The sequence below is a fragment of the Quercus robur genome, chromosome 10, assembly GCF_932294415.1.
Source record: "Quercus robur chromosome 10, dhQueRobu3.1, whole genome shotgun sequence".
Classification (NCBI taxonomy): Eukaryota; Viridiplantae; Streptophyta; class Magnoliopsida; order Fagales; family Fagaceae; genus Quercus; species Quercus robur.
In genome coordinates this window covers 30,692,577-30,717,039 of record NC_065543.1, presented here as the reverse complement: position 1 = coordinate 30,717,039, position 24,463 = coordinate 30,692,577, and the positions used below count along the sequence as shown (strand labels likewise).

The window sequence follows — 24,463 nt, the reverse complement described above, 5'->3', positions numbered from 1 at the left end:
CTAGTCCAAGAAGGAAAGCTGAAGCACCTTCTGCATCATCCCAGTGGACATCAAGGCCAGACCCATTAGGAACCCCAGAGAGATACTGCCCTAAGGCCACCCGTAGGGACAATCAATGTAATCTTGGCCGTGCTAGGAAGAGCATGCACGCGCCTTTCACGAGTGTTATTTGTGGCTCAGCAGCCTGCCGAGGAGTCTCAGTCAGAGCTGAAGAGGGCCAGAATGAATTTTCACCCAATCTTGAGTTTTTCAGAAGAAGACAAGATCAGAACCACCCAGCCCCATGATAATGCGCTGTTGATCACTCTCAGAATCAGGGACTACGATGTGAAAAGAGTCATGGTGGATGGTGCCAGTGGGGCCGAGGTTATGTACCCCGACCTCTGCAAGGGGTTGAGGTTAAAACCGGAAGATTTGATGCCCTATAACTCTCCTTTGATGAGCTTCGACGGGAAGCTTGTCATTCCAAAAGGCATGATTAGGCTACCTATCCAGACTTGCCCAGAGATAGTGGAGGTGAACTTTATCGTGGTGGACACCTACTCTCCCTATACAGCCATCGTCGGTAGACCCTGGCTCCATACCTTAGGGGCTGTTGCTTCCTCATTGCATCAGAAGGTGAAATTCCCGTCAAGGGACCAGGTTCTCGAAATCTGTGGTTGCCAATCCACGGCAAGGCAGTGTGTGGTGGCTGCCATCTCACATCGACTCGATGCGGAGTCCTCGACCTCTGCTGAAAAGAATTTATAGCAATCAAGGGCCCCAGTGATGCCTCCTGATACAGTTGCCGAGGAGGTGAAATGCGAAGATCTAGAGGAAGTGGTTATTGGTGGTGACTCGGAGAAGCTCTTCCGGGTAGGGGCTCAACTGCCTCTTCAGGAGAAGGAGGAGTTGATTGAGTTTCTCAAAAGAAATATTGACGTATTTGCATGGGATGCCTGCAATGCTCCCGGGATTGATCCAGCCTTCATCTATCACCATCTCCATGTCAACCCATCCATCACTCCCAAGAAACAGCCACCCCGTCGCCTATCAAGAGAGCACGCCGATGCGATTAGGGACGAAATGGTGAAGTTTAAGCGTGCAGGGACTATCAAAGAGGTTTTTTACCCCGAATAGTTGGCCAACACTGTGGTGGTCAAGAAGAAAAGTGGAAAATGGCGGGTTTGTGTAGACTTGATGGACCTAAATAAAGCATGCCCAAAAGACCTATTTCCCATGCCTCGGATAGACCAACTGGTGGATGCAACAGCAAGCCATCCTCGGATGAGCTTCTTAAATGCCATGCAAGGCTATCATCAAATACCACTAGCCCTGGAGGATCAGGAGAAGACAACCTTCGTGACACCAACTGGGAACTACCACTACAAGGTAATGTCGTTCGGTCTGAAGAACACAGGGTCCACTTATCAAAGGATGATGATAAGAATGTTCAAGCTGCAGTTGGGCAAGAGCATCGAAATCTATGTTGATGATATGGTGGTGAAGAGTAAAGTGGTGTCCGAGCATTTAGGAGACCTCGGCAGCACCTTTGATGTCTTAAGAAAGCACAAGCTGCACCTAAATGCTTCCAAATGCTCATTTGGCGTGGGATCAGACAAATTTTTAGGCTACATGGTTACTTATAGGGGAATTGAGGTTAACCCTGACCAGATCAAGGCTATTAATGATTTAAAACCACTGCAAAATGCCAAGGAGGTCCAAAAGCTTACTGGAATGATCGCAGCCATAAATCAATTCATTTCCAGGTCGGCAGATAGATGCAGACCGTTCTATTTCTTGATCAACAAGTGGAAAGGATTTGAGTGCTCCGATGACTATATTGTGGCCTTCTAGCAACTCAAGGAATACCTATCCCGACCACCTATCATGTCCAGTCCTGAGGCTGATGAAGTCCTATACGCATATATTGTTATGGTCCCTTATGCTGTGAGCTTGGTACTAATACGAGATGACAATGGCCTTCAAAAGCCAATCTATTTCGTGAGCAAGTCGCTGCATGAAGCTGAGGTCAGATACTTACCCCTGGAGAAAGCCATACTGGCTGTGGTCCATGCTATGCGAAAGCTTCCCCATTATTTCCAAGCCTACACAGTGGTTGTTCTAACCCAACTACCCTTGAAGTCCGTACTTCGGACCGCTGATTACACTGGAAGGATTTCCATATGGAGCACAATTCTGGGAGCTTTTGACATCAAGTACATGCCTCGGACCTCCATAAAGGGCCAGGTCCTAGCTGACTTGGTGGTCGAATTTGCTGAACCACCAGTAGAAATAGTAGCAGAGGAGCACAACATAGATGGAAAATCAGTTGGAGTAGTCTCTACGCCAGGACCCCCACGTTGGAAGGTGTACGTTGATGGCGTAGCAAACCAAAGGGGGTCCGGAGTGGGGCTAGTCCTAGTATCTCCTAAGAAGACCATCATAGAGAAATCCCTGAGACTTGGGTTCTCAGCCACGAATAACGAAGCTGAATATGAGATCTTGTTACAAGGAATGGCCATGGTGCAGAAAATGGGAGGAAAAGCAGTAGAGATGTTCTCGGACTCGAGATTAGTAGTGGGCCAGGTAAAGGGAGAGTTGGAAGCCAGAGATGCAAGGATGCAAGAGTACTTAAGCCAGGTTAAACGCTTGTAGTCAGACTTTGATCTTTTCCACCTGTCACACATCTCTAGAAGTGGAAACACTCATGCAGATTCATTGGCCACGCTTGCTACCTCCTCAGCAGGGGGTTTGCCTCGAATTATTCTTGTTGAGCATCTGGATAGAGCAAATGAGGTTGCAAAAGGCATCGTCCACATCCATGAGGTTAGAGTGGGTCCTAGCTGGATGGACCTTATGGTGAGGTTCCTCAAAGATGATATCCTACCCAAGGAGAAGTCAGAGGTTGAAAAAATACGAACAAACGCCCCTCAGTTCTGGTTGTCCGAGGACCACAAATTGTATAAGCACTCCTATTCTAGGCCATATTTACTGTGTGTTCACCCTGAAGCATCAGAATTACTGCTTGAAAAGCTGCACGAAGGGATCTGTGGGAGTCACACAAGAGGAAGATCTCTGTCGCACCGAGCCATTACCCAAGGATATTGGTGGCCGGGGATGCAGAAGGAAGCCCTAGAATATGCTAAGAAATGTGACCAGTGCCAAAGGTTTGCCCTAAATATTCATCAGCCAGGAGGGGTCCCAACCCTTTGTCCAGTCAATGGCCATTCGCCTAATGGGGCTTGGATATTGTAGGCCCTTTCCCCAAGGCAGCAAGAAATAAGAGATATCTGTTGGTCTGCACAGATTACTTCACCAAATGGGTCGAAGCTAAGCCATTGGCCAACATCAGAGATGTGAATGCTAAGAGGTTCATTTGGAGAAACATTGTTGCACGATTCAGGGTCCCTCGTACCCTCATTTCAGATAATGGACTCCAATTTGACAGCAAAGCGTTCAGAAGATACTGCTACGAACTGGGGATCACTAATAGGTACTCAACTCCAGCTTATCCTCAAGGAAATGGACAGGCCGAGGCTGTCAACAAGGTCATAGTCAATGGGTTTAAGAAGAGACTGGATGACGCCAAGGGAAGATGGGTTAGAAGAGCTGCCGCACATCTTATGGACTTACCAGACTACACCACCGCGGTCAACAGGGGAGACACCTTTTGCCATGACCTATGGGGCCGAGGCTATTATCCCTTTAGAAGCAAGCTTCCCAATGCTGAGGACGAGCTCTTTCACTCCCAGCAGTAATGACGAACTACTAGGGAAGAGCATAGATCTGATTGATGAACGAAGAGAAAAGACAGTGATCCAGTCGGCCTATTACCATCAGAAGCTCAAGCAGGGATATGATGCCAACGTGAAGCTGAGACCACTAGCACCAAGGTACCTAGTGTTGAGGAAAGTTGTGGGTGCTGCCAAGAACCCATCTTGGGGAAAGTTGGGACCTAATTGGGAAGGACCATACCGAATTACTTCAGTAGCAGGAATAGGTGCATACTACTTAGAAGACTTAGATGAAAAAGCTGTACCTCGTCCATGGAATGTAAATAACCTGAGAAGGTATTATTATTAACAAAAGCATTTCTCTAATTCAAATTCTAAGTCCATTATGATTATATGTCTTGTATCTTGGCAACCATCTAAGTACTAAACAAAACCAAGGTCTTTCATGGTCCTCGGACTCAAACCTATGCGGAAACTAGTTACTTCCAGAAAAATCTAAGTACTAGACAGAAACAAGGTCATGCGTGGTCCTCGAACTCAAACCTATGGGGAAACTAGTTACTTTCAGAAAAATCTAAGTACTAAACAGAACCAAGGTCTTGCATGGTCCTCGGACTCAAACCTATGGGGAAACTAGTTACTTCCAGAAAAATCTAAGTACTAGACAGAACCAAGGTCTTGCATGGTCCTTGGACTCAAACCTATGGGAACTAGTTACTTCCAGAAAAATCTAAGTACTAGACAGAACCAAGGTATTGCATGGTCTTCGGACTCAAACCTATGGGGAAACTAGTTACTTTCAGAAAAATCTAAGTACTAGACAGAACCAAGGTCTTGCATGGTCTTCGAACTAAAACCTATGGGGAAACTAGTTACTTCTAGAAAAATCTAAGTACTAGACAAAACCAAAGTCTTGTATGGTCCTTGGATTCAAACCTATGGGGAAACTAACTACTTCTAGCTAGAACTTAGGTGGCAGGTAGAATCCCAATGTTGGGCGGATCCTCGGACCACAACCTTTGAAGAAATTAGCAAGATCAAGCATTCATGCAAGTTGCGAATATAGCCTAAGTATATGCTCCGTACCTCGGATCATATACTTGGCCCCCGCCCCCTAAAAATGTGAGCAAATGCAAACTATATATCCCCTTAATGCCGGTGAGTTAGAATTTAAAAGTCTAATTTCAAACATGGTATGTACATAACCATTTTTACCCATTAGGATAACCAACTCATGAGACACGAGATTCACACTAATAATAATAATAATAATAACAATAAATACATAATGTAAAAGAAGGAATTTCATACATTTAATCTAAAGGTCAGATTACAATGATTCCAATGTTTAAAAAAAAAAAAAAAACACCCTATTTCTTCAGTTTTATCCTGACTCCATCTTTGGAGAGCTGAGTAGAAATGACCTCAGGACCTTTGGAGCCCTTATTTGGGGGAACAATCTAGAGGGGCTGAACTGAGAGGGCTGGCTCCTTGGCATGAAAGGCCTGAGCATTAACTGTAAACTCCGCAGTCTTCTGGGGCGCTTTAGGATTTGAGCCTTCATTTGTTTTGGTCGCCCTAGAAAGCTCACTCTCTTTGGCTGGCTCATCAGGAGCAGTTATGGCTAAAGCAGCTTCAGGCTGAGCAGTCTCAATCTCCTCAGGAGCAACCTTAGCCTCGGAGCTAGTGGGGGCAGTTTCTCGGATGGCCAGAGGGTAGTATACATTCTCCACCTTCCACAAATCGGATGAAGCCTCAACCCTAGCTTGTTTAAGGGCTTCATTTCAAACCTGGAAACAGTAGAGCCTGCATACCCCAGGTACTTGAGCCTTGAGAATGGCTTGGGTCTCGGCCACTCCTAAGTCATAAGCCTCCTCCTCGGCTTTTTCCTTGGAGCTCTCGACCTCCGTCCTGGCGAACTCCGCCTCTGCCTTAGCCCTCAAGGCTTCATCCCTGGCCCACTCCGCAACGTTCTTAGCCCCCTCTGCCTCGGCCAACTTCTTCTTTAGATCAGTGATTTGCTCCTTGGCAATCTTCAGCTGATCCTAAGTCTCGTGTAGGCGCCTCGTCTGGCTTTCAGCCTGCCTTTGAGCGCTAGCTAGGCTTGATTCAGGTTATCTCGGGCCCTAGTCATCTCCTTCAGATCCTCCCTTGCTTTCGAGAGATCGGCCTTGGAGTTTTTAAGGGTCCGCGTAACATCCAAGCGCTTGTCACGCTCAAGCTCCAGGAACCTGCTCTGTTCCTTAGCATCCTCTTCTAACCTAAAAGTGGCCTGAACAGCCTGCCAATTGAAACAAACACACGGTAAGTTGGAAACCAAGGAACAAAAATCAACGAAGTCACAAGTGTTAGAAGTCTTACCATGCCCAAGTATCTCTTGATGCTGAGAAAGACCTCCTGCCTCCTCAAATTTCCCAGTTTGGCCATATCGGCGGGAAGTAGTAGGGACCTTTCCAACGGGTCGGCCACATAGGTGCCTTCATCCCCTCAGAAGTCCTTGAGGGAGGCGTTGTCCATCAATGGCTCTCCGTGGAGCATTGGGGCAGGAAGCCAAGCCTGGGGCTCGGACTGAATGGCAGCCTCTTTTTCTTGGCCTTGGTGCTCGATTTTCAATTGTTTTGAAGCTCGTAAGGCTTCATCTTCCTCCCGAGAGGAGCGAGATTTACCCCCATCCATGGGCTCCTTGCCTTTGGAAGCCCTCTTCTTTTTTGGATCAGCGAGCTCGGGCCGAGGAGGTAGAGTCGACTAGGAAGGAGGAGGAAGTTTGGACCGAGGAGATGATGGTTGCAATTGGGTGGAAGATGACCTGGTTTGAGCAGGCTGAGGCTGGGGTGGAGGAGGAGGAAGTTTGGATTGTGGCTTCCCTGGCACGTCCTTCCCCGGTTGGCCTTCAATTAGGTCGAGCAAGCTGGTTGGAGGTTTTCTCTTAAAACCCATCTCAGCCTGAGAAGAAGTCCCTACTGATAAGAGATCTGCTTCTATCAAATTGGGGTAACCTAAGTCACCAGAGGGATCCTCGGATTGATTAACTTGGTCGAATACACCAAATTCGTCCTCGGACGGACCTAAAACACCCTCAGCCTCTACTGCTTGAGGGGATGAAGAAGGACCTACCAACGGGACGCCTTTTGGGACAGGAGATCTTTCGGGAAGCAAAAACCCATGTTCTGCTACGGTGATTTTGTGAAGCCGAGGATCGTTAGCTCTGATCATGTGCTTTGGAGCGGAGAATGATTTTTGAATGGGATCGTGCCCGAGGATCTTGTGAGCAGCTCTAACTTGGTTGTCAGCTTCATTCACAAAGACCTCCACCTTAAGGATGGTTTCCAAATCTTCTCGGTTAACCAAGTGAAAGTGTCATTCAAAGGCGTGTGGATCTGCAAAAAAGAAAGCATATTCATATTAGCAACCGAACAAGGCAAACTATGATAACACAAAATATTAGCCCTCTCCTACTCTAAATACCCCACCTGGTTCCCCCTCCTCTGTCGGACAATGAAGGCCGTCGTGCCACTCCCCAAACACAATGAGAAAGTCCTTATTTAACCCCTTGCTGGTCTCGGGGAGGCACTGGATAAGCCAAACCTTATCATTCCTAGTCTTCATATAATAGGATTTACCCTTTGGTTTTGGAGGTTGTAGCACCAATTTACATCATGATGGGTTAATCTCAAACCCATTTTCTCGTTTAAAGCATCCACGCAACTCAGGATCCTAAACACGTTGGCGGCGCACTAGGTGGGAGCAAATCGGAAATGCCTAAGATAGTCCCTCATCACCGACCCATAAGGATTCTCATACCACCTTCTATGAAGGCGATCATGGGAATCACTACTTCACCCTCTTGCCTCCTAAAATGCCACTCCCCTTCTTCACAGTATCTCAAACCTACATTACTAGGTATCCTATAATCGGCAACGAATTTCTTCATCGACTCTTCGGACTTAACCAACTTTTTAAACTTACCCATCCCTGGAAACGGCTAAAAAACTCAGGGAAGGACGAAAGAAAGCGAGGAACGAGAGAAAAAGAAACTTAGAAGAGAGAAAGCAATAGTTAGAGAGAGAAGAAAACTTACAGAAATGAGGAAAAGCTCCTCGGGCAGGCTTTTTATGCTGAATAGAGATGTGAGTTTGGCTGGAGATTTGACCGAACTCAAAACATGTGCGCAAGAACTCTTGAGTGTAAAAGTAAGGAGGCAAATCGGTTCAAATGGGTATTTATACCCCCAATTAAAAATAAACGTGCAGGTTTTCCCGCCCATAAAGTTAAGGAATCCCCGTTGGATTACCATCACACCGTTGAACATGGGGAGCACAAAGCTGCCAGAATTTAATGAGGGTGCGCTCCATATACCGAAGCACCAGGAACGTGCCTTGGACAAGTGAGAAGACTCTGGCACTAATGGAGGACAAGACTTGACAAGCCATGATGAAGGCCTGAGGACATCAAAATCCTCATCCCCGCCCAAAAAGCCAGACAATAGGATTTTTAGGGGCTATTGTGGGGTCAAAGAATTTGGCAATCCCAGCCCACTTCACACTAAGCCCAAGGCCCACGCCGAGGAGGAAGAAATGTTTGAGGACGAACGAAGAAAGTCCAAATTACCTAGAAACATCACCGAGGACAATCCTGTTCTCGACCAACCTAAATCCTCGAAGGGAAGAACGGCACGTCATCGAAGGCAGCCTCCTAGAGCATCCCAAGAAAAAGGACAAGTACAGTAGGATAGCCATAGGAGCATGGTGTAAGAGCAATTCAAGGAGAAACTATCACTTCCGCATTAAATGCCCACAACTAACGTCCTGGCCGCATTAATGAGGAAATGACCCCTGAACTGCGCGGTCTTGGTTGCTGCAACTCACAGAAGGTTTAAGAAGGTGGCTGATAGGACAAGCACTCGAGTAATGACCTGTATGATCAACAGATGGAGGGCCAAGATCGACTGGAAGGGGATATATAATGTGAGAAATCCTCCAGGAAAGGGGGATAAAAAAAAAGGGAGAAGGAGAATACGGTAGCAATTTGCATGATCTTGGAAACCTTTGTAACTAAGCACTGAAAAAAGAATAAAAACAATAAGTTCCTCGGAAGAAATGACCGAGAACAGAATTTCATACTTTAGCCTACGTCCTTGTTATTCAACCCACTCATAACCATGTCTAGTTGTTGTAACCCTCACTAAGGCCTAGTTCTTAAACCCTTTCTCTATAAATTTATTGTATTGGGCTAGTTGGGCTTGGGTCCGCTCATCTAATAGTAGAAGTGCTCAATTCCCGACCCTACACTTATAATTTAATATTTTTTTTTGTTTTTTTAGACCCCTTAAAAATAGATTAGTTTAACCTAATAAATTAGTCAAATGTTTACTTACGTTAATTATGAGATCTAGGTTAAACACATGCAAACTTATTACTTAATGTGGAAACATAAAGAAGATAGTAATACGATCACCCAGGAAAACCAATTAAACCAACCATTTCAAGATAAAAACCTGGGGAGGATTTAACCTAACTATCCTCAAGGTAAACAAATCCACTATGATAGAATGGAAAATTACAATAGATTTAAACCCTAAATTTAAAGCTACCTCATATAGAACTAACTAACATGATTATGTGCAGCTCCAACTTTTAAATACTATGTGAAATAAATCTAAAACCCTAATCACTCAATGGGCTAATGGACTGTTGGGCCGAAATTAAAATATGCAGAATCTGTGTCTCAATCAATCAAACTTGGCATGTTTCAAATTCTTCTTTCTACAGTTTGTATGTTCTTGTGTTCTGACTTGTAACACCTTAAGCAATGTCTAAGATCTATAACTAGACAAGTTTGTATTCATGGTTTGCCAACTGTTCTAAACTTTTAGAACCTAACAATCTCCCCCTTTATCAATCCATGATAAAACTTACATACAAAATGAAATGCTCAAATACAAGAACAAACCAATTACAATAAAATGCCCAAATACATCACAAATCTCAATCTAAGACTTCAAACCTAAAAGTTTCTATAAGAGGCAAAAGATCTTGATTAGAATGTATCTGTCTTTCTTGAAACACTCAAAAGAGCACATTACCGCATGTGTGGAAATAAAGACAGATAAACAATAAATAACAAATATGCAATAACATCAAATAAAAACCATGCAGACTAACTCTCCCCCTAAGTTAGATACATCAAAAAATTTTATTTTCTCCCCCTTTCAAAAACGATTTCATCTCCCCCTAAATAAAAACAATTAAAAATCTTTTCCGAATTTCATCTATTTCTCCCCCTTTTGTCACGTATTGACAAAGACAACCCAATCAGAAGGTAAACAGTAAACATACAAATAGAGGATAAGAGAAAATAGAGAACTAAGAGAACACAAAAGAATTCAGTTCTATAGGAAATAGAGACAACTCCTCCTATGAAGAGCAATAACTCCCCCTAAGACCAACATAGGTTTAAAAAAAAAAAAAAAAAACTTTCTCCCCCTATAAAAATAGGAAAAACAAAACAAGTTTTGGGAAAAGTAGTGTTTGGGAAAATTTAGGAGGTGGGGAAAAATAAAGACACACATAAGTTGTGGATACAAATGAAGAAAAATATTCTCTCTTTCAATATATGCCAACTTGACACTATATGACCCATAAATAGATGCATGCAAATACTTTAGACACAATCAGTTAAGATTATACAATATAGATCTCAATGATATAAAAATTAAGCATGCAATGTATTTTAGAGAAAATATTTTCACATTTATTATCCACCATATCTCCAAAAAAAACATTTTTTGCAGTACACACATCAAGAAAAATAGCAAATACTAAAATGTACAAAGGACTCAAAAATTAATCAATCAATTTTTAAATCAAGTTAAGTATCAAATTTAGCAAAGTGTATGCATGTTATGTGTGAAACAAATGAGAGATATGACTGTAAAAATGCAAGATGGATAAAGAAAACAATAGAATGCATGTGAATCCTATCATAAATGATGCATGAAAAGATAGATTCGTCAAGGTCGTATGAACCAAAAAAAATTCGATCGATCGAGTAGGAATCAAAAACAAATCTGGAAATCTTTGATCGGTCGAGCATCGATCAGACATCAATCAAATCAGGCAAAGAGTTTTTGCTTCAAAACCTGAACATTTTCGATTAGTCTAGGGAGATCTTCGATTGGTCGAAACAGTGAAAAATTTTAGAACTTAAAAATGTGGAAATTTTATGCAAAAAATCAACTTTGAAAGCAGTTTTAAGACTCAATGTTTATGAACATGATCCAGAAAAGTTTTAAAAACATGATTCCTCTTAAATGCAAATATCAAAACCAATCAAGAAGTTTAAAACAAAGATTTTAAACTTCTAAACACATTTTTCTTCAAATTCCCAACCAAAATAAAAATTTGCATTTACACATCAAATCATATGCAATTAAAGATGGCCAGATTAGTCAACACACAATAATATGTACAGAGTTTAGCAAAGATTTGCATGTAGTATGTGCAACTAGTAAGTGTGCAAAGTACAGAAAATGTGATATGTAGATAGTAATCGACCAAATTTTCTACATCATCAATCACATTGGTTTGAAAGTGACTATCACCTAAAAAGTTACATCATATAACTCCCACATCTCCCAAAAAACACGTTTGCAATCATGTAAAAACATTTTGATTCTTTTTGCTTTTCTTTTTCTTTTGATATTCTTTTATTTCTTATTCTTTTGAAATCAACATCTCATTTTATTTTGCCGTGCAAGTGCTACACCTTACTGAGCACGGCTTTTATGAATTGCATACAAGTGTTCATGATTGGCGAGTACCAGTGGTGAGATAGTTATTTATGTCTTTTTCCTAGGATTTTTTAGTCCTTATAATCAAAAGAATGTGACATCAAAATCAAAATCATTTGTTTAAGGACTATAAACAACTCACATAATAAAGCACTACATAGCACAAAATAGCAAAGTGCAAAAAATAACTCATCAAAGTTAAACAAGGTACAAAGTCATGAAATGCAAATTTCATAGGCTAACCTTAATTACACACTTAGTGGTGTGCAATACAAAAAATAAAAAATAAAAATATTTTTTGATTTTCAAAATTTTATGACCAAAAATAAAAAGCACGCATTATACTAAATGAACAAATGCAAAAGCAATGCATGACAGTGCTCAACTAAACTATAGAGGGTACACAAACAAGAAATATCAATTTCTTAATTAATCTATGAGTACATGTACAAACTAGTACATACTCATACAAAATTAGAAATAACTTATGCACTCAATTATGCAATACATAGTTTCTATGCTTCTCCCCAATATCAAGTATGTTCTAATTCAAGAGAGAGATATCATAATTTATGTTATCCTCAAGAAAATTAAAACTAGACACAAAATAAAATATTTTTGTCTTTTTGAAATTTTTCAATGTTTTTAGTTTTTTGAATAATCAAAACAACCTAAGAAAATAAAACAACCAAAAATTGAAAGAAAACATATCCACAAATAATTGAAAGAATTATATCAAGGACAAATAAACAACACTCACCTTAGCAAGTCTTTTCTCACCCATACAACAGAGTCTTTGGCTTTGTAGGTGAAGAACCACAAGAAGCAGAGTGTACTTGAGGGATTACAAACTTCTTCTGAGAGAGACAGACATCCTGCAATTTCCTTTTACAAGCCAACAAGCTTAAATTTTTCAATAGCATATGAAACAATTTATTTGGACTTTTGGCAGGAGAAATATCATCACATACCCTAGACTAAGATATAGAATGCTTAAATTTCAATTTATGACAGTTAGGATGAATGTGACCAGACACAACACAAAAGGGACAAATAGGTTCAAATTTAGAAACATCAATATTCCTAATTGCAAATCTAGTCTTAGATTTTGGTTTTGCCTCAACAAAGAACAATTTGGTCTAATGTGACCAACAATACCACAAAGGTGACAGGTAAGCACAAAAACTGATTTCTTATGCAATTTACCGGTAAATTTAGACTTAGGTTTAGAAACTTCAACATTTACATCAAAACTTTTACCTTTGTCTAACCTAGCAACATAAGCCTTTTCTTTATTATTCCTCTTGAAATGAGGAATATAAACTTTTTCATCTTTAGGCTTACTAGGAACGGAAATAGAAATAAATATGTTATCAATAGCAAGTTTGGTATAAGACAATTTTCAATTTAGCTTTAGACTCAGCTAACTCTTATTCCAAACTTTTCACCTTCTCATCTTGAGAAGAAAATTGATTTCTCAAAAATTCATTCTTTTTATTAGATTCATTCAATCTCACAATCAATTCCTATTTTTCAAGATTAGCCAATTTTAACTATTCCTTGAATTTCTTAGCAATTTTCATAGATTTAGTTAATTCCCTATGGAGAGTTTCATAGGTATCAATAAGATCAATAGAAACATTATTCTCTTTTTTATTCAAAACATCACAGCTAAAAGCAATAAGGCACTTAAAATTATCCATGACAACAAAGATCAAGGATCTACTCAGGACGTTAATCCAATCAGAGTGAACTTGCTCCCATACCACTTGTTTGTTTGTTAAACCCCTTGAAAATCATATTAGTTTAACCACATGCAAACATATTACTTAGTGCGGAAAAGTAAAGAAGACAGTAATATGATGACCTTGGAAAACCAACCATTTCAAGGTAAAAACCTAGGGAGGATTTAACCTAGCTATCTTCAAGGTAAACAAATCCACTATGATAGAATGGAAAATTACAAAAAATTTAAACCCTAAATCTAAAGCTAACTCACGTAGAACTTGCTAACACGACCATGTGCAGCTCTGATTCCACGGACTCCTCTATCTTAGATTTGCTGAACACAAAATCTCACATTTTTTACTTTGAGATCTCACTCAAAGGTTTAGCAACACAAACTCTCTAGTTTTGTACTCCAAGACCACCCTTGAAAGTTTAAATCATCAGCTATATATGAACTTGTTGCAACAGCTTTAGATCTATCGGTTCTAATAATATGTAGATGGAATTCCGCTAATGACTTTGAAAGGAGAAGGTACAGCACCTTTTAAATCTCAAAAGAGAAGCTCCAAAGCCACAACAAAACGTGCCTTAGGGTTTCCTTTAAATACTATGTGAAATAGTTTTGAAACCATAATCACTTAATGGGCTTATGGATTGTTGGGCCAAAATTAAAACCTGCAGAATCCGTGTCTCGATCGGTCAAACCATAGTCTCATTCGATCAAACCTGGCATGTTTCGAATTCTTCTTTCTGCGACTTGTATGTTCTTGTGCTCTGACTTGTAACACCTTGAGCAATGTCTAATAAATCTTATAAACTCTAAGATCTATACCTAGACAAGTTTGTATTCACGGTTTGGCAATTGTTCTAAACTTTTAGAACCTAACAATTTCTTATTTGTCTTATGAAAGTTATGATATAAAAAATACACTTGAAAGATAAATCTCAATATTTATTTTGGCTATCTTAGTCAATTTTTCTACTTTTACTAATTAATATATTTATTTATCTTTAAAAAAATTCTTAAATTAATTATGACGTCATCACAGTTCAACCTCGGTCCAATCTTCAAAACTGTAAATCTCTCCCTTTAATGGTTCATTAAATGATTTAGGTCTGAAAACCATGTTTTTTTTACCTTTTCTCATTAAATTTTGTTTACTGTTACCCAAAAGATCACATTAACTTATTTTTACTATTATCTTATTAATCTCTCATTAATTACCTAAGCTTACACCACATCTTTCTCTCTTCTTCATGTCTTTTAGCATATATTGGGTTAAGATAGCTTGACCTTGGTTAATTAACTCAATTACTCAAGTTGATTAATTAAGTCAAATTCCATGCAAATCGTGGAGGCACCAACAAATCACCAATTAACTAATATGCAGCGAAAAATAAATAACTCAGTGATTTGTTGACGAATGGGAAAAACCTCTCGAAAGGCAAAAACCCCACAGGTGATTTTACGGTCACCACTCCCAAGAATCCACTAATCAACAATCAAGCAGTTACAAGTATAAGGAATCTTACCAACAACCCTAGCCTATCCCAAAATACCAATCTACAGTTGAACCTTCACTTCAATACCCAATTGGACTTGATCTTGTAGTAGCCTTCTTTCCCTTGTTGCACAAATCTCCAATCTATGACTAACCCTTTGCAGACTAACTCCAGCAACTTCAATGATGTTGTTGGTGGAAAATTTTTTCACTTCATCAACAATGAAGATCAGGAAGCACTTAGTTACAAAACCCTATGGCATACAAACACAGTAGCTTCTTACAGAGAAAATAAATCTCTAGGTCTCTGTATCTGTATGAGAGGACTCTTAAAATAAGTTTTATATGTCTAGGGTTGTGAAAAAAGAAACCCTAAACAAATACATAAATTTGGGCCGAATTTTAGATTTGGAAAACTAAAAATCATAATTATTGATAGATTAAGCGGCTGTCGAGCCATCTATCGAGCTTCACATTAAGTCTTGATAGCAGGCATCTGTCGAGCTATCTGTCGAGACTTAATGAACAACTTTTCTTCACTTGTTTCTTGGACCAATCTTCATGTCTTTTAATACGAACGCTTGATATGCTTGAACAACATATTTCTTAGTGTATTAAACCCATCTTAGATCTACCCAATTAAAAATAAAGTGTATTTTATCAAAAAATTAGCCAATTACATAAAATATGACCCCAACAGCATACCCACATTTAGTATTAAAAAATAAAGAAAAAAAATTAAGGACTAATAACCAAATTAGGCCTTGGGAAGAGATAAAGAGACAAGAAAATGTTGTGGATTGTTTAATAAAATGCACTATTTCACTATTACCAAAATAAAAGTCCTGAAATTGATAAAACATTTGTAAGAGAAGGAAAGAAAAGAATCTGAGAGGCCGCCACCATCATCAAGTTGGCCTATCATCACCATTAAGAAGCCAAAACCCTTACGGGTATTTTTTTTTGGTTGCTTCTTACAATGAACTCATTACTTACAAAGTTTTATAATAATTATGCTATAATATGTGTACAACATTCTCCAAAATCATCTTATATAAAATATTACAATATTATTCGTGTATCGCACTGGTAACTTACTAGCTCCTTATAATTATAGTATGTTATAACATGTTCTAAAAAATATATAGAGGTAAGAATGACATAGCTTTGATGATGAATAGGTGAAGAGGTACGAGGTATCTTCCAAAATGTCTTTATTAGTTTCCTATATAATTACACAATACTTACATGATTTTTTTGGAGGTATAGTACTTCCAATGACCTGAAATTTCCTTTCAATTGTTATAATCTCAAGTTCTCATCCATTCATCAATATTTTTAGCATAAACTTGTATCCTACTTAGATGGAAAGGACAATGTGGGTATCACAAAAAATATTAGAGGTTCCAAGGAAGGACCTTAGTTTCTTATAACCCACTCAAGATGATATGTTAAAGAATGTGTTGCCTTGCAACGAGTGATAATAAAAATGATATTGAGTAGTTTAAATTTCAACCAATGCCATAAAAATTTGAGAATGCCCAATATAATCAAAATTTCATATGAAATTAAAAATTATGGACGAGCCTAACTAGCAGGCCCAAAGAAAGACTTCAATCCACCACAAAGAGCATTTGGGTCAGGCCGACCAAGCTAGCTAGTCATGCGCAATGTTTAAATATCATAAATTTCTACTAAGAGTAGCTCAATTAATTGATTGACATTTTCTTATGATTCCAATGGAGACATTCAAGCATACTTATTAAATGAGGAACGGACATTGATCCATTCTATGAGTTGGGTCACTGGTTCAACTAGTGGGGTCATCGATCAAACCGTAGGGTCAAATAAAAAAAATTATATATATATATATATATATATTTATATACACACTACTATTTAAGGGGCTTTCCCTGTTTGGACCGGATTTGTTTTGTTCCAAAATATTCCTACAACCTATGTTTAAGTAGGGGAAAAACTTGAGGATAACAATATAAAAATATATCTCTAACTATCACCTAAAACATTTCCTACAAAATAGGACCACTCTCCTACTAACCCACTTTTTTAAAGCAACTATATGTTTGTTGTTTTTTTTTTTCTTTAAAAAAAATCATCCTCACGTTTATCTTCAAATCAATTTTTTTTTTTTTTAAACATCCTCAAGTTTATCCACACATACACGACAAAAAAAAAAAAAAAAAAAACCACGTTCTATCAAAAAAGTTATCTACCCTATAAATAAAAAAAAATTAAAAAAAAGGTTATCTACCCACGTTCCTAATTTGAAATATATATATATTAAAAATCTATATATATCCCATGTTCTATCCAAAACAAAAAAAAAAAAAAAAAAAAAAAAAACACGTTTAATTTAGTCTCCCACTCCAAAACAAAAACTTCCCTCTAACATAACCTCCTACTACTCTTAACTGGTTATGCTTATCGGTTATCACACCATATCTAAATGTTTCCAACCACCATGAGTCTCTTAAGCAAAAGCCTGTTTTCGGAACTATTTTCACATTTTGGTGATTGTACTACTCGAACCAAAGCAAAACAAAAACCATCAAATTGAGCAGTTGTATGTAGTGGAATCCCTTAACAAGTGTAGCAATAAAAAGTTGTTCAAGAATGGAGGTTGAAACCTATGTGAGTAATGCCCAATTTTTTTGATGAATTCTTTAGCTTTTTTTTTTTTTTTTTTTTTTTTTTCCTTCAAGTGTTAATCAAACATAGAAAGTTGTACTGTGTTATTAGTAGTTTAGCACCAGTGTCAATTGGATGTAATTTTAGATGTTGAAATCTTTGGTTAAAAATTCTTCTTTTTGAAACCAAACTCAATAAGCTGTCAAAACCATCTTAATCTATATACCTGACAAATCTATTTTGAAAAACGCTTTCGTAAATATTACAATTTTTATTAAAAATTTGTATCATGATTTTATATAATTTTTATTTATATTTTTTATATGCCCAATTAGTTTTTTGACTTGAATGGCCAAATTTGGTTGAATTTTCACTTGGCAACGAGTTTTTTTTTTAATAAGAAAAAATTAAAAAATTATTATGAAATTACTAATTCACTACAGTCGTATTAATTTGCAGTGTAAGGATCCTTCACCTATGGCTATACATTTCTTCTTCTTCTTCTTCTTTTCTTTTTTTTTTTTTTTTTTTTTTTTTTTTTTTTTTTTTTTTTTTTTGGTGAAGACTTCTAAGGCTATACATGTTTTGTAGGGATCGAATTACTTATGGGGGTGTCTACAAAAGAATTTATCATGAATTTATTCATTATAATAATTCATTATCCTAATGTTATATTTGATTTATTTTCCCTTCAAGAAATTCTATATCTGATTGTGGTTCTTTTCCCCTAGAATTATGGTGGTGATTGGTGAGGGAGATTCAAGGGAGATGGAGGTGGTACTGCTACACTGTACACAAACTTAAGTTCGGCTAAAAGGATTTGAGGCATGGAATGATATTTTAATTTAGCGAGTGTGCAGTGAGTATTGAATAAGTATGTTGCTCTTGAAGATGCATGTACATGTTGTTTACTAAGGCAAAATTATCCATTGCCTCATGATATAGAAGCTAATTGCAAATGTACATTTTTTTTGTTTGATAAAAAGTAAGAAACACATGAGTTAAATTTAGAGACAGAAATTTATATAGAAGGTGTTTAATTTAGACAAAAAAAAATTTGTATAGAAGATGTTTAAGAAACACGTGAGGCTTTTTTTTTTTTTGGTTTAGTGTTATGATTTTTCACTTATTCTAATTTGAGATTTACATTTTTTTTCCACAAAAATTGTGTATTTAAGACTACTAATATAGCTAGAAGGGTCATAAGGGTAGTTACAAAAAATGAACATAAAAATAACATTGAAATCATATGTTCATGTGTGGATAGGCCAATATGAGGCATATTGAGAGAGAGAGAGAGAGAGAGAGAGAGAGAGATGTTTCCTTTTTAATAAACCAAAAGATAGGAGCGTAATGACCCGATTGTCTACAGCCACGAAAGTTGATAACGTGGAATCTAGAGAGTACCGCAGAAAGCTTGAAGTGAAGCCTAACACAAACATGCATGTGAGATAGAAAACAAGTACAGAAAATAAAAATTTGCTGAACGGAATTATGTTATGGAAGACGATGTGCATGTGACTCAGGCTTTCCTAGTGAGGTACCTTATGAGGCTCAAACTATTCATGATGGTATTCATCGAGTAGCTTTCCAGTAACCCTTTTTTCTGGCTTCACATTTGTGGTGAGAGTGATGATGGAAAAATATAAGTTTGTATCGCATACAAAACATATGCAGCAGAAAATTAACGGATCTACTTCATTCGTAATTGATAACATGTACTATGTAAGTTTCAGAATATAAGAACAAGAGAGTATACATTGATGCGGTGAAATTTAAACTAAAAGATCAGAAGTTCTTGAGAACACTTTTAATCTTCACTTCAATTTCATTTGTGCCCAAGAAGTATGGTCTCTCAATCAATTTCTATGAATGTGTTCAAGAGAGAATTAGAGAGTGTCCAACACTCACATACAAAACTATTTCATTCTCATACAAAATTCTATATATTTCTCTCTTTATAACTGATTATCTAATTGGGCTAGCCTTTGGGCCTTTCCAATTGGGTTTTAGTATGTGGCTTGAAGTAGGACTAAAATGAAACAAATAAGACACTAGCTCCAATGGGTCTTGGGCTTTTCTGTCAACTCTTGACAAGTCCAAAGTTACCATTAATTATATTTAATATCACTATATAAATATAATTGCACTCTAGGCTTTATTAATAAATTATATCCCAAGACTTTATTGTACATGCAACCCTTTCATAAAATATTCGTAGTAATACAAAATCATAAATATAGGCTGCCATTTTGAAGATTACTATATCTTAATCATTGGGTACCCGATTTAATCCTTTAAGTTATTCATTATATATTTATGAAATCTAATTTCATAAATATATATTTTAGTAACTCTTTACTAAAGTGGTTAAGCCTAACACTCTGAATAACTGAACCCATTAAATTTATCTTAAGGGAATATTTTATATCTCTATTAAGAGATTATGAATTCCATCTTGAGAATATATGTTCTATCAATATTAAATGTGACTGCCTAACATACTGAGGTTTTGATCATGACTTTAGATCTCACTCTTGATATATCAAAGCAACTTACGCTTCTTGATCAGGTCCATTATTCTCTCAAGATTAAGAGTTTATGTAAATAGAATTCATGAGATTTATTATTCATTTGATAGTCGTTAGGAGAATAATAAATCTCACAACAATCCAGTTCAATATATCATAACTCTTAAAATATATCAACATATCAATTAGAAGTCTCCACTTCCACGATCAAGATAAATCATCTTAGTTGATATGTTATAGTTTTCGTAGATAAAATGCTCAATTTCTTCACCAACTATGAACTAAAATTCTGAGTTTACAAAGAACTTGTGACTTATATCATCTATGACTAAATCACATAAATCACATACTATGCATCTCATGGACTATATAATAATGTCTGAATATTCATGTTACCATTATTTTAGATAATAATAAAACAACTTTATAAATTACAACATTAAGTCATACATAATATCATACATAGTATCATACAATATGATTTAAGGACACTAATCCTAACAAGTGATCACTAAGATCATATATGGCTCGGACAAATTTTAGTAGTGCTGTTTGAATCCTATAGAGGGTGCTAATATTCAAGCAGGTGCCATGACTAAATACATGTGTAATTCTCCCATATTATAGGCTCAAAATTGAAACTACGGAGTTGGTAGAACAAGAAAATGATTCTTGTATTGACACGTGACGGTTATTTCTTAATAAATTCCCTCTCTAACGAAAGATTGTAGTAAAATAAACACAATTTATGCTTTCTCGATCGGGAAGGCCACTTGACTTTTTTCGAGTCTGATATATATTCTTAAACTATATATGTTAGCATGAACAGAACGGATCGAATCCTGCACATGCTGAAGGGTCACCTATAAGTACAAAATGAAGTAAAAACACGAACTCTAATCATTAGTTTCAATTATTCTGATGAAATGGTTATTCCCCTTAGAATATGCCAAAATGTTTTCTTAATTGTGTGCTACCTTTATATATATATATATATATATATATATTTGTATTCCACTTTTTTGCTCCACTAATCACAATTTTCATATATTTATTTGACTTTCTTTATAAAAATAACCGAAGTTTAAAATGAAAAAAAAAAAAATAACATGGCATGAATACTAGCATGTATACAAATATTTTTTTCCTATCTTTTTGGCCCTCATTTTATGCTCTATTAATCACAATGTATATATTTGACTTTTCTTATAAAATATTGAAAATTGAAGGAAAAAAAATTAGTTACATAGCATACCATGATTGATGGGCATAAAGTGAAATACGAAAAGTGAGACAAATTATTTTTATTCATGTAGAGGCCAATACTAATGCTTTGAAATAATGTTTTTCATTGTCTTTAAGGAGTTTTTAATTAAAATTGATGACAAGTCATTAGTATCTATCTGGTTCATAATACTTGATTTCTAAAACAAAAATGATTAAAAAACCTCTGTCCCATTTTAAGTGCTTCAATGTATTTTCTACGAATCACAGTTTAACACACCCTTTTTTTGTATGGAATATCAATTTATGCAAGATTTAAAAAGAGAAGAGAAAATCAATATAGAAAAAATAGGTGGTTCAGTAGTGTGAACACATCGAAGGGAGAGAACGACTATCAATCGTTACTATTCCGGTTGTTATATATGTTCCCCTCCATTCACTCCACTACACTCCTAAGGCTCTTTGGCCAGTGGCTCAAACAAATATACACTAGCTTTAACATTTTTTTCCCCTAATAAAGTAATCAAAGACATCTAGAAGGAAAAAAAAAATAGATATATTGTAATTAGTAGAGCATAAAGTGAACATTAGGAATGAGAAATATAAGTTTTATTCAATGTTTAGCAAAAAAAAAAAAAAGAAGTTTTATTCAATGAAACTCAATTCTTATTCAATGAATTTTTGGTTATTTTCTGATTTTCTCACAATACTTGACCTGAGTACAATTGGAAATGTACCAGGGTTTGAAGATAGGAGTTGGTACCAGCAACCAACACACACACACACTCACACTCACACTCACAAGCCACACCTCCCCACTTTGTCATTTACAACCACAGAACATGTGAAAAAACCACCAGTCCAAGTCAACTGTAAATTTTGTACACATCTAACCTCAAAAGCCCCACTATTTCATTCTGACTCTATTAAGCTTTTTGTTGTAGGGTTCTCTCTCTCTCTCTCTCATTTTCTGTAATATCATTCAATGAGAAAGCCTTGCTGTAAGAAGGAAGAGACTAACAAAGGAGCCTGGTCCCAAGAAGAAGACCAGAAACTAATTGCTTACATCCAAAAACATGGTGAAGGTTGCTGGCGTTCACTTCCTAAGGCTGCTGGTATTTTCCTGCCCCCTTTCCCTTTTGGGTTTTAGTTAATTTTCGAGCTATGCCGTCCATGCCATAATAAACTTGCATGCCTGCTCTTTACACGTCCTTCTTCTCCTTCTCCTTCTTCTTCTAATTATTATTATTATTGATTTTTACATAATAATCGCCAATTTAATTGGACCATTAATTGATGATCATAGGGAACCAATAAAATTTTAAGATAAAAGAGAAAAAAGAAAAGGGAGCTGGTGACAGCATGTTCTCATATTTGTTGTTGATTAGGGTTGCGACGCTGTGGCAAAAGTTGCCGACTGAGATGGATAAATTATTTAAGGCCAGACCTCAAGCGTGGCAACTTTGAAGAAGATGAAGAGGATTTAATCATCAGGCTTCATGCTCTCCTTGGGAACAGGTGCAATATCATCTTTTCATTGCAATCCTGGTTGAGAAATGATTCACTGCCATGAACAAGTGGCTTTGCAGTGATATTAATTAGCATTTTATGCTAAAAATAATATTTATGGTTGATATAGGTGGTCACTGATAGCTGGAAGATTACCTGGACGGACTGACAATGAAGTAAAGAACCACTGGAATTCTCATATAAGAAAGAAGCTAACACAGATGGGAATTGATCCCAATAAACCTCATAAGCTGGGAGGCACTGCATCTTTTACTGGAATCTCATTTTTTTCCAAGAATCAGGCACCTAAGCCAGTGAATGTCCATCGCGATGACAGTCAAATCCTGGGTTTTGAGAGTGGTGTTGAAAGCAACAAGACCAGCTGTGTCCCAGACTTGAATCTTGACCTCACTCTTAGCACTCCCACGAGTACTCTTGTGGAAGAGAGGCAGCAGCCAATACCTTAACTAAAGTTCCTGGTCTCCATGGCCTCTTCTATGAAGATAGCTAATTGCATCAGAGTGTAAGTAGTAGTATAATCTCGTGGTGCAAAACAGGAGAATAGAAATAACATCAAAGCTCATCTCATATATTTTTATCATGAGGAATGGAGTTAAAACAAGGTTAGCAATGACAAATATCATTTGAAATTAAAAACATATGGTGAGAGGGTATTTTTATTTGTATCTCTATGCCATACCTACTTTTTTATATGCTTTGGAAGTGTAATACATGTATTTGACTGAAGTATTATGTTGCTGTAAACCTAATTGTAAGGGAAGTTTGTGTATCGAGGCTGTAAATTTGCATATTTTAATTTATCAAGTATTTATACAAAGTCTGTTGAACTTTTATGATTGTAGAAGGAAGGTTCAATACATGGCTGCAAACTTGATTTTATAGGGCTACAATTTGTAAAGTTACAACTGAACTGGTTTCTACTCTTTAAAATAAGAAGCACTGAGTAAACCCTAGCCAGTTGCTTAATCTCTCAGTTCTCAGCTATGCAATGGCAGAAGTATTAATTTTGGTTCTGCATCCATTCTTTCTTTCACTATAATGATGGCTACTTTATTCGGTCCCTGTTCTTCTTCTTTTTCTTTTTTGACAGTTTGACAATACAATAGGAAAGGGGATTTGAACCCTGATTCCCCTAATTTAAAAAAAAAAAAAAAAAAAAAAAAAAAAAAAAAAAAAAAAAAAAACTGTTTATACAATTAGTTTACACCATATATGGTGCCTTCCTTTCGGAGGAAATATATGGTGCCTTCCTAATCACTATACTAGTACACTAACAAGAGAAATGAGAATATAGCCTAAGAGTCATATTATGCTAAAATTCCTGATTTTCTGAGATTTCTCATAGCTGCGTGGATTCTCAAATTTACCCTCAACGATGCAATTTTCTTCTTTTATTTTGAATCGTTTTTTTTCCTGGTAAGTCCAGGCCAGGGCTGAGTATGTAATTTAACTTATTTTTCTTTTTCTTATTTTTAGGTAAGTTAAATATATTTTTTTGGTTCTTTCTTTCTTTCTTATAAAAGCTGCAAGGATGTCCGAGGAAAATTTAGCATCGAAATTTATATATTTTTCAAAATTCTAAACTGACTAGAGATTAGGTATGAAGTATTTTTTATTAATTTATTTTTTTTATCTTTTCCTACTTTAAGGGAAAAATTTTGCGATTCACAAAATCCAGTCTCCTCGACATTCGCTAGTTGTTAATTGGAATCACAAAATTAAAAGATAAGGTTATTAACGCTTTTTTTGACTAGACGAAAGCTGAGGTGACGACCAAACATTCAAAGGAAATTC

General features: G+C 37.0%; 2 protein-coding genes across 2 annotated transcripts; both read left to right on the top strand.

Moving 5' to 3' along the window:
* Positions 1-222: 222 nt before the first annotated feature.
* On the top strand, positions 223-750 carry LOC126704053 (uncharacterized). The gene has a single exon (XM_050403092.1). It carries the CDS (start codon positions 223-225, stop codon positions 748-750), a length of 528 nt encoding a protein of 175 aa, XP_050259049.1.
* Positions 751-22,066: 21,316 nt separating this feature from the next.
* Positions 22,067-23,513, top strand: LOC126702903 (MYB-like transcription factor 4). The gene is made up of 3 exons (XM_050401759.1): positions 22,067-22,254; positions 22,528-22,657; positions 22,779-23,513. The coding sequence occupies exons 1-3, from the start codon at positions 22,125-22,127 to the stop codon at positions 23,113-23,115; spliced, it is 597 nt and encodes a 198-aa protein (XP_050257716.1). The 5' UTR covers positions 22,067-22,124; the 3' UTR covers positions 23,116-23,513.
* Positions 23,514-24,463: the final 950 nt, after the last annotated feature.